The sequence below is a fragment of the Papilio machaon genome, chromosome 6 (assembly GCF_912999745.1).
Source record: "Papilio machaon chromosome 6, ilPapMach1.1, whole genome shotgun sequence".
In the NCBI taxonomy this organism is placed as follows: Eukaryota; Metazoa; Arthropoda; class Insecta; order Lepidoptera; family Papilionidae; genus Papilio; species Papilio machaon.
The window spans coordinates 8,067,134-8,078,918 of NC_059991.1; the positions used below are offsets into that span (position 1 = coordinate 8,067,134).

Here is an 11,785-nt window from a genome sequence, read left to right on the forward strand (position 1 = left end):
CAATAGATTTTATTAAGATAGAGTTAAAAGTTTTAAGCACTCGAGTCATAAGTAAAACATGTTTTAATTACTAGAGTAATTAATTTTAAAATTCATTAAAATATTTACAAGCATATAAAATGTAGCTCACATGTTTCAATTTATAATTACAAGAATGTAACCAAGAATGCCCTAAAAATTCCAATCGACCACTGCAGGAGCATTACTTAATTTAGTGCTACAAAAATAATAAAATTAATTGCATTTCCTTAACAATTTATATCTGCATAAAATTAATAAATTTATTGGTTGGGTTCGTTTTCGTAATTTTTATTTTTCTTATCTTCAGTTTACAGATTGATGGTTGCAATAAAAGTTTTGTGATAAGCTTCCAAGGTAGTATACGTTAAGAAATTATTAATGTTAAGCCAATCCGTCAAATCGCTGTTGACAAATATGTGGACAGCCATTTAGTGTTAGAGGTCAAATTGGTTTGGTTGATACTGGTCTTGAGTAAGGTCCCAACGGTTGAATATATATTTGATACGAAGTTGAAGATTTGAAAATCTTTTATAAGTAAGCTTTAAATAAAAGTCCGAAACTTTGCCTCCAATCGTTATATTAACTTAAATAAGGTGTTTGGTAATTAAAAGAAAGAATTGTGGTGGTATCTCGAGTTCTATTTGGATTATAAATCAATATAATTAGGGACGTTAAATTCCTGTTAACACCTCTCGGCGATTACGTCGTGATCGTAAACGGGCTCCCACTTTGTACGTTTCTGCATATTTAAACATAAATTACGCGCCGGCCGCCGCGCACGCTGCAGGTCTAAAACAAACGGAGCGTTCTAACGCAGTTAGAAATTGAAAGTTTTCATATTTAGATTTAGGTACCTAGTACAGAGTAGACTAGGATTTACTAGAAGACCTTAAAAATAATCCACAATTTATTTGTAAAAATTGGTATCTTGAAATCAAATAGCATTAGGTTTGCTTGGTCTGTATTAAAGAAAATTACCCTTTTGGAACACCGATTATCAATAGAGAATTTTTGGTAAATAAGAGAAATATTAGGCAACCTACAAAATTACCCAAAAATATGTGTAAGTAAACATTGTGTAAGTGTAAGATATCATCAAAAAAACGCTAGTGTGGTTTAGCCTTAAAAGAGATTGATTTGTACGAGGTGTGCAATTGCTACTATTGTGGATGAACCGACTGGGGAACTTACATTATCGAATCATTTTGAATTGTTTGCAAATAAATTCGAAGATTATATTAGCTATGCCACTACTAGGCTTATACTTATGACATTAATCTTACTACTATTATAAATACGAATGTTTAGATGGATGGATGTTTGTTAGAAGGTATCTTCAGAACAGCTCAATGGTTCTTGATGAAATTTGGCATAGATATGGAAGATAGTCTGGAAGAACACATAAGCTTCATATCAATTTATTTTAATCACCTTGGGACGGAACGCTATGTTTCTGAGCTTATTATTCATTGAGCATTCATTATTCATTGAGCATTCATTCGTACTGCACGCTTGCCGCTTGTCCCTTAGAATTGCATAGATCGTCAACCTTTATAGTAACAGTTCGCTCTTGGTTTCTCAATTTACTTGAAGTCAAATAAAATAAAATGAAGTTGTGTGCAATGTGTAATACCAAATTCATTGATGGGGTTCAGTGTGGTTCCTGTAAGAAGTTCCTTGACTTTGGGTGCGCGAGTATCTCTGAAACCGGGTGGCGTAAGTTAGGAGCGGAAAGAAGAGCCCAGTGGAGATGTGCCTCGTGTAAACTTTCCTCTCCCGCTGCCAGTGTGCTTCCGGCACATATTGAGGCCCCTGATGCAGCTGCCTCTTTAGAAACCATCCTCCGCGAAATTAGAGATATGAAGCGTCAGCTTTCTAGTCTACCAGCTCTGGTCGATGACATAAGACTTATCAAAGATGAACTGTCGGAGCTAAAGATAGCCTGCGATTTCTCCCACGCGAAGGTAGAAGAATTCAATGCCAGGCTAATGGACGTTGAATCTAAAGTCACACAGATTGGCAATACTGACTTAAGCACACTTCATGCCGAATTGGCAAAGGCAAAGCAAGATCTTTCTGCGCAAGAGCAGCGATCACGGTTAAACAATGTTGAGATCAAGGGCATCCCGCTTAAAAAGGGTGAGAACCTTTTCTCAGTAATGGATGCAATTGGACGCAAGATCGGTTACGCATGTCCGAAGTCGCAAATCAATTACATCTCTAGAGTCCCCATGTACAACTCTAATGAGAAACTAATCATCGTTAGTTTCCTCAACAGATATTTTAAGGAAGATTTTATTGCTGCTGCGCGGTGTGTCAGGAACCTATCTACCATCGATTTAGGACTTCAGGGAGTACCACAACGTGTCTATGTTAACGATCATTTAAGCACGGATATGAAAAAACTGTTATCCAATGTTAAAAACATTGCTAAAGAAAAGCAATACGAATATGTGTGAGTTAAGCATGGTAAGATTCATGTTCGCAAAAATAGCACTTGCAAAGCATTTGTCATTGTTAACTCGAGTAATTTAAACAAAATTGTATAAAATATTGCCAAAATGTATTAGGAGATTTTTCAGTTCACTATTTTGAACTCGTCATAATCAATCTATTTTTGTACTTATCAAAATCAGTCATTTGTTCTTGTTTTTGTAAAAGGTTTTGCACGCCTGCCTCGTTAACTAATAGGACACCTCTCTTTTGTTCTCGCATAATACACTTTTGTATTCGATATCGCGCTGTTAACGCAACAACATTAACTAACAAAAATATAGTTTTTTCACTTGCACTTGCGCACACAGCGTTCTATTGCTTACCTCTTCGCACAATTGTTTTTAACTATTTGTTTTTAATTGCACTCAACCAGACCCTCTACCTTCATTCTATGATGTCTATTGAATACAATAAATTAGCGCACGTTAATTTTGAATTGAATTGGTTTAATTTAATAATATCTGTTGCATATACAAATGTTGTAGTTATCTGCAATGACTGTTAAAGGCGATCGTCGGCTGTCCATCTATTACCAGAACGTTCGGGGGTTACGTACTAAAACCGACGTTTTTTACCGTCAAGTTTTAATGAACTCCTACGATATTGTTCTATTGACTGAAAGTTGGCTAACGGATGGTATTTTCGATTCAGAGTTGTTTGATGACCGGTACATAGTCTGGCGTCGCGATCGGAATTACGATTGCACTGGTCAATCGCGAGGTGGTGGTGTAGTAATCGCAGTGCGCAGAGAATTACAGGCTACCTCGCAGCCGCTTCTCCAATCGACAGCGGAGGATCTTTGGCTCAAAATTCGGATTAAAAAGTCGGACTCTCGTAATTATGTAAATCTTTATGTCTGTGTTATTTATCTTTGTAAACAAAATGACGGCCTATCATTTTCTTCACAATTAAATAACTTTCTCTCTCAACTCAATAACACCATGTTAAGTAATCCTGACGATCCGTTTTTAGTCATTGGTGACTTCAACATGAGTGGCATCTCCTGGGTTTCATGTGAAGGTCAATCATTCACCCCGGACCACCTAACCACTAATGACGAATACTTACTGGCTGATGAGCTGTGCGTGCTAGGCCTTGGACAATATAATGGTGTAGTTAATAGTTACGGGAAGATTCTCGATTTGGCCCTATCTAATAATAAAATAACTGTATCGGAGTGTACCGACGCTTTAGTACCGATTGACGCCTACCATCCGGCATTGATAATTAATTTTGACCTTTTTGCTATACCCAAGTTAGACAGTGCACCGCGAGTTCGTTATTTCTATCACAAAGGTGATTTTCAATCACTTAATGCTGAAATTTTGGCGGTTGATTGGAAACATGAATTCTCGTTACGATCCATGGATGCGTCTGTCGAATATTTTAATCAGAAAATTATTGAACTTCAAAATAAATTCATTCCGCACAAATACATAAGAAAAAGTTCATATCCGGCGTGGTACAATGCATCACTTATTAAATCTATTAGGGAGAAATATAAATATTTTAAGAAATTCAAGAAATATGGCAATAAATCAGACGAACAGACTTACAAATTGTTACGTGACAGAGTGAAGCTCATGGAAAGGGAGTGTTACAATCTTTACCTAAGCCGAACAGAGAATTCTATAAAAGCTAATCCGAAACACTTTTGGACCTTTATTAAAAACCGCCATAATTCTAGCGCTATCCCTAGTACGCTTGCTTACAACGACGTACAGCTTCATTCAGGTGAAACTATCTGTGAAGCATTTTCCTCATACTTTTATTCTAACTTTCTCGATCCTACTGCTGCTAGTAACAGTAACTCGAATCGGGCCCCTCTTTCTATATTACATTCATCTAACTCTACAGCAGACATCTGGTCTGTTGAAATCAAACTTGAGGAGGTGTCGAATCAACTCCGTAATCTTGATACTTCTAAATCCGCCGGTCCGGACAACATATCAGCACAACTACTAATAAGATGTGCATCATCTATTTCTATACCTATCACCATGTTATTTGAGAAATCTTTGTCCTTAGGTGTAGTCCCTAAGATTTGGAAGTCAGCCTTTATTACACCAGTGCACAAAAAAGGACCAAAAACGGAAATCACAAATTATAGACCGATATCAAAATTATGTATAATAGCCAAAGTGTTTGAAAGAATAGTGTATAGTCAGTTATATCCCACTCTTGCTAGGTCGCTTAATACCTTTCAACATGGTTTCCTAAAAGGTCGATCAACTACAACTAATTTAATTCTATTCAACGACTTCATTACATCTGCATTAGATAATGGCCAACAGGTTGACGTCATCTACACTGACTATAGCAAGGCATTTGACCGAATAGACCATAAAATCCTATTGCATAAGTTGAACTGCATAGGTATACATGGAGATCTACTTAGATGGTTTTCGTCTTATATTGAAAATAGAACGCAGGCCGTTGTTCTCAATAATTACATGTCCAGCTGGGTCCATGTTCCTAGCGGTGTTCCGCAAGGTTCTTTGATCGGTCCGTTGTTATTTATAATATATGTTAATGACATTTCCTTGTGTCTAAAATCGTCTAAACTACTCTGCTTCGCAGATGATATGAAAATTTTCAACACAATATCGTCGTTGGACGATATGGCGGTACTTCAGGCGGACCTTTCGCGGCTTGAAGAGTACTGCTGCGTCAATAAATTAGACCTCAATGTCTCTAAGTGCTCAGTAGTCACATTCACTCGAAAGCGTACTGCTCTGGCCACAAACTATTATCTACTTGGCCAACCTTTACCTAGATGTCATGCGATGCGCGACTTAGGTGTTCTTCACGATAGTAAGTTGCTTTTTGATGTTCACATTGACACTATTGTTAAAAAAGCGTCTAAATCACTTGGGTTTATAATGCGTACTTCCAATTGTTTTAATGAAGCCAAAACCCTTAAAATTCTGTATTGTACATTTGTGCGTAGCCTTTTAGAATACGTTTCTCAAGTTTGGAATCCGCGTTACCACTGTTACATAGATCGTATTGAAAACATCCAAAAACGTTTCATAAAGTACCTTTGCTTCCATCAGAAAATCTCTTACCACTCCGGGAACTACCTTGAACTCTGTCGTAAATATCATCTGTTGCCGCTTTTCATTCGACGCGAGACTGCCGATTTTACCTTCGTCCTAAAAATCTTTAATAACGAAATAGATTGCCCAGATTTATTGTCCAAATTATATATAAACGTCCCATGCAAATCAATTCGTTCAATACCGCCTTTGCTATTGCCTAAAGCGTCATCAAATTACAGACAAAATAGTTATATTGTGCGTGCAATTGCAAACTTTAACAAAATTTGTAAGCAACACGATTTCGATCCATTCATGACGAGTGTATCCTCGGCACGAAAGTGCTTGGCTCTTGATTTCTTTAAATAAAATGTACATGTGAACTGTTGCTGTTAATATATATGTATATATTTTAAAATAGCTTACATTGTTTTATATTATTATAGCTTAATAGTTGCGGTATTTGTTTGCTCATCTCAGATATAAAATTGCTATAAGTGAAAACTTGTTATTGGCTTTCAGTCATCCATTTTAGAGTTATTTAGATTAATATAGCTGTAAGTTTTCCATGTAATAAATAAATAAATAAATAAATAAATAAATAAATAAATTAAATTTCGTTTTAATGCCTGATGATCGGCTTGACACTCTCACTTTTTTATTATTTTAGTTTGCATCATATGTCTTATAACAACTGGGATTTATTAAGATCTAGAAGCTCTACAAATATTTTTAAATATCCTGAATAATTTAAAGTAACTACAACCTTTATAATAGACCAGATAGTTGGGGATATAAAATAATAAATATGCAAGTGTTAATTTCTTTAACCGGCTTCAGCAATGCGTGTAGCGAACGTTATTTTTTTATAATCACGGAACAATTAACGTATTTGGATGATCAGCAGTTCTTCCTTATCATTGGAGCGAGTGGTGGAGCGTGACGGCGACAAAAACTGGTAACACCATATTAAGTATCCCATGAGCGTTAAGATATGTTTCCTAGGTTACACTCTATTGATTCTGTGTTACCATAATCGTAAAGTAACCCCACATAATGATAACAATCGTCACAATATCGACGTTAATTAGTAAAGCTTGTAGTATACTGCCGCGAAAGCGAATCGTAGGCGAAGCGATGATATATTTTATCCGAATCTAGCTTGGATTTGGTTTGTTCCGGTGAAGATTTATAAGCTAGAACTCACAGTGCCAAATCTATATATGAAATGATGTTGAGAAAACTCTTCGTTCAGTTAGAAGTTTGTTTTTATATCTAATGTGCTATGCTTCCCTTTGGCTTTGATTCGCTTTCCGGGTGTGTGCTACAAGCCTTTGTTAGTCTGTCGCGCGTTCGATACTAGATATGCGGACGATCATAAAAAACAAATTTAATAGCTAACCTATGTAAATGGGTTTATGGATAACGTTTATTTATGGACGTGGATGTCTTATTCACTTTAAGCCGACTTAATTAATTTTTTTAAATTATATGAGTGAAAAAGTCAGAGATATAAAGTGATCAGTCCCGCCCATAATAACTTTCTTCACTTAATAATTATTTTACGGTTTTATTGAGTCAGATTAATGTTTCAGCAAATGTTATATATATTTTTCTGTGCATTAAGTTTATGAGTAATTCATTGAACCTTTTCATAGTATATTCACAAATTCTGCTAATGCAATGCGTTGAATTCACTTAAACGCTAAAACAAACGACGATCATAGAGCTGTCAGTGTTAAAAACATGACACTTGAATGAACAAATATCTCTAACAACATATTGTATAACAAAATTCTAGTTTTCGACATAATACATACCGTGAAAGTGGTTTCTACGTTGCCACAAGTATCATTAAGACGTGACCTACACAGAAAAATGTACCCGGAGAGGATTTCTATTTAGCTGGATATATTTTGGCATAGATATTGAATTTCTATAGAGAGTTAAATGCTATAAAACATTATGACATTACATGGGTTAAAGGTGTGGTCGTTCTGTTTATATTTATTTACTAAAATATGTCGCTTTTCTAATTTAAATATCACTAATTATAGTAGAAAAAGTCACGAAAACGTTGTATAAAAAATAATATATAAAAAAAGTGTTTTTGTATTACGGAAAACGAAAAAAATTTTTTTTAAATTTTCATCTGTCTATCCGTCTTTATGTCTATCTGTCCGCAAGACTCCGTTTGTTCCGGTAATCTCCGGAATGGTTGGACCGATTTTGACAGGAATTTCTATGGAAGGTAGCTGATTTACGCGGAAATATTGCATCGATGATTTTGCGGGCGACCACTAATTCTATATAAAAATTACTAGACGCATGTATAATAACATTAATGTAGTCTCCAGTTTATTTAAGGGGATTGAAAGAGATGACAACGTTATAACGTTGTTGCGATGTTGAAGACTCACAGTTATGTTCACTTCTAAATAAAACGTAAACATTGACATTAGTGGCATAATAAAATAAATCGCTATAAAAAACTCATTAATCGTTTGAAATATTTTAACATTTGCCGATTCCTTTTACTGGTAGTAGAGATCGTGTATTTACGCGCATCGGTAAAGGTTAGCTTTGTTTACGATCGATTGTTAATATTGGACTATTACATATTATGTTACATTCTAGTAAATCAGGAAAATGGAATTTGATAAGTAGTCTTTGACATAATTTATTGTTTTTTACAGTGTTTTATTAATAGTCACTCCACTGGCATAACAAGCCAAAGTGGGTCTTGGCCTCCGACTCAAGAGATCGCCAGCGCCTCCTTTCCTACTAGTCGGTTGCTTTGAAACATTGCAGTTCCAACTCCACGGCATCACTCCAAAAGTATCTGATTTATTAATAAAAGTAGCTTAAATACTACTTGGACATCAAAGATCCTGAAATTCTCATTAGCAAATTAAAAATTATGTCAATCAGATCAAATATCCAGAAATATAATTATTTCTGGGATAAAATTTAATCCGATAAAGATCAGGCGCCTTTATTTTTTTTTAAATCAAGTTAGTATATACTTAATTATTAATCTTAAAATTAGTATTTACTAATTATAAATTATACCTGACTATTTTCAAATTTCATAAACTATGATAACAATTTTTTTTAAATGGCTTTTAAAATACACTTTTAAAAACAATTATTAAAAAAAAATGGGACCCATCTGCAAGCACTTCCTTTCGATTAAAATATTTTTTATCAAAATCGGACCACCAGGGGTGGAGTTTCGCGGTAATACACATGAAAAAAAAAATACAGTCGAATTGATAACCTCCTTCTTTTTGAACTCGGCTAAAAAGGAAATACAGCTATAGAGAAACTTATGCAATTAAAAGAGCAATATATTCGAACGAAGAAGGTACGTGCTGTAGAGGCGAAAATTAGTAAGACGAATCGTAACGTCCGAATGTGTGAAAAATAAAGTAATCGCGGAATGAGTTATGACTCGTGATAAGGTTTTATCACCCACAAATGTTGTACAATCTCTCTGTAATAACGAAATAACCTTGAATTTATAGTCCTCTTTACGAAATACGTAAAGTACAGTTAGAAGATGTAGATATTAAAAAAAAAAATTAAATACAGATTTTTTGATCTTTGTTTTTGTTTTCTGAAACTAAAATATGTTTGTTTTATCAATGATATAGTCTTTAATAGTCTGGAAACATATGTCAATACTCAATAGTGAAATCAATGAATAAACTAACTAGGGTGACGCAGTGACCCAAAGTGGGCCTTGGCCTCCGACAACAAAAGTCTCCACTTTCTCCGATCCCGCGCCGTCCCGACCCAGTCTCGGTCCCGAAGATCTCTATCTACCTCATCCATCCAGCGATACCTGGGACGGCCAACTGGACGCCGACCACTCGGTCGTCCCATATATGCGCGTTTGACACCACAAACATCATCCATTCTTTCTAAGTGGCCGAGCCAGCGGAGTCGTTGCGCTTTTATCTCGTCAATGATGTTGAAGAGGATGGAACGTGGCGCATCAAAAAAAAACACTGAGATTGAGAAACTGGTGGCCGAAATCAATAAATGGTTCCGACAAATACAAATTTAATATTGTGCCCACTTTTATGTCTAGAGTATTGTTTATAAAAAATGTGACTATTTAATTATTAAGTTTGAAACGGAGTTTTTTTTTTAAATTTCATAATGTGTATTTTGCTGTCGTTACAGTTTGGTCTAGCGGCGCGATGTTCACCACGGGGACACAGGCTCAAAGTTTTATTGGTCCATAAAGTTGCCGAGCGGCCGGTATCCGGTATCTCGTACCCGTATCGGTCCGTTACTTTAGATACCGAATTTATTTCGTCAAATGCTCATCTCCACTGGTTATGTTCGCTTGTAAGTTTTTATTGAACACGATAGGGAATGAGCCGATCGGTTAAGCAATGAGCCGTGGAATGGAAATGCGATGTACACTTCAAATAAAGAAATAGTTACATGCAGTTAAAATCTAACAATTATTCTTCTAAGCTAACAGGCCCGTGATTTTGAACCTCTCACCTATTTATGTTCAAAACACTCGAACATACGTTTGGTTTACTTTTTAAATACGACAAAGTTCTCCTAGGTATCTTTGTGGTGTCAGAGACAAGTGTGGTCTTGAACTTAGATTTATTGGATAACCAAAATTCTGTTGGGAAAAATGATACAATTTTTTATTCTCCTAAGTGTCATCAATGAAAATAAATTAAAAAAACTAAGCAATAAACCTTTTCACTCTGTAAAAATTTTATAAAAGATTGATACTCTAAATACGACAAATCGCCATTTACTATCAAAGAATGAAAAAATATATGCTGCCTGCTTACAATCTAACAATTTCTCCGCTTTTATTATCGTAACGCGAACAACATTTTTTTTTCATAATCAGCGCAAATCAGGCATCGAACCTGTTACGATCAAACGTAACCAGCCAAGTTGAACATTTACAAAACGTGTGGGCATTTCGAAAGCGTTACAAACTATACTGCCTGAATAGAAGAAACGGTGTCACTTGTAATGGCGAAAGTTTAAGGACCTTACAACATAGGTATTACGCATCCTTAGAAAATAAATGACCTAAACACGTTTACTTAAAACAAATCTTTATGACTGTACTGAGTGGAGAAAAATAAAGGAACCTAGTTTTCTTTTCCTTTCTTTTGTTCTCCCACATATCATCATCATCATCATCAGCTCACTATACGTCCCCACCGAGGGTCTCGGAGCCTACCCCAATTTAGGGGTGACTAGGCCATAGTCAACCACGCTGGCCAAGTGCGGGTTGGTTGACTTCACACATATCATTGAATTTCTTCTCAGATATGTGCAGGTTGCATCACGATGTTTTCCTTCACCGTAAGAACCACCTTTTCCCACATATAGTTCATACTATTGCTCGATTAGCCGAAATAGCGTAATAGTTTGTATGTTCATATCTTAAAACTCTTTTATTTTACATCGTTTATCCATAAAAATCAAAGTCCACAAATCGACCTCTAAGGTACCAATTAAATCTTTCAATAACGATTAATTAAAGAGATCGAAAAGTTCCGTTCTACTAATTACTTCCTTAATATTACTAACAAGCGGAACTAATCGCGTATTTAAGCAATTCGCTAAAATTATAAACCATAAAAGTTCCTCTACGCGAAAGGTTAACTTAAACAATAAATCGTTGGTTTCTGAGACCAAGACTTAGACTTAAAGATTTAATTAATCTGTGAAAAATATTGTTATCCCAGTGTTGTCAAAGATAATAAAAGGGATAACGACACATAAAATATATTTTATTTAGGGTTTTTAGTCTGAGATTTTGTCTTGTTTTGAAATTAGAAGAAGCGAGTTATATGTGTCAGGACCGTGCTAGATGGAGGTTCGTTGCATTTGTCTACCCTCTGGGTGACGGACGTGAATATGTTATTATTGTTGTTTGTTCTCAGAAATTAATGATAACTCTGCCAGAGATGACTTTTGCTAGAGTAAATTAAAAAGAAAGTCAATCAGTTATTGAAATACACATTAAGAAATCAAAAGAATACCAGAAAAAGATGTAGTTTTCTACATTCTTGAAGGAAATCCCTAAAAAGGCATGACTCATAACAGGTGACAGAAACTAAGGCGTTTTTTAAACCACACCAATTTTTGTCTTAACTGACAGGGTCTCTGAGTTACTGATAGTCAACTTCCACTCAAAGCAGTCTTTTGATATCCTGAAATCTGATGTCAAC

At 35.4% G+C, this 11,785-nt stretch overlaps 1 protein-coding gene across 1 annotated transcript; it reads left to right on the plus strand.

Moving 5' to 3' along the window:
• Positions 1-1,880: 1,880 nt before the first annotated feature.
• LOC123721096 lies at positions 1,881-2,480 on the plus strand. The gene has a single exon (XM_045678435.1). It carries the CDS (start codon positions 1,881-1,883, stop codon positions 2,478-2,480), a length of 600 nt encoding a protein of 199 aa, XP_045534391.1.
• Positions 2,481-11,785: the final 9,305 nt, after the last annotated feature.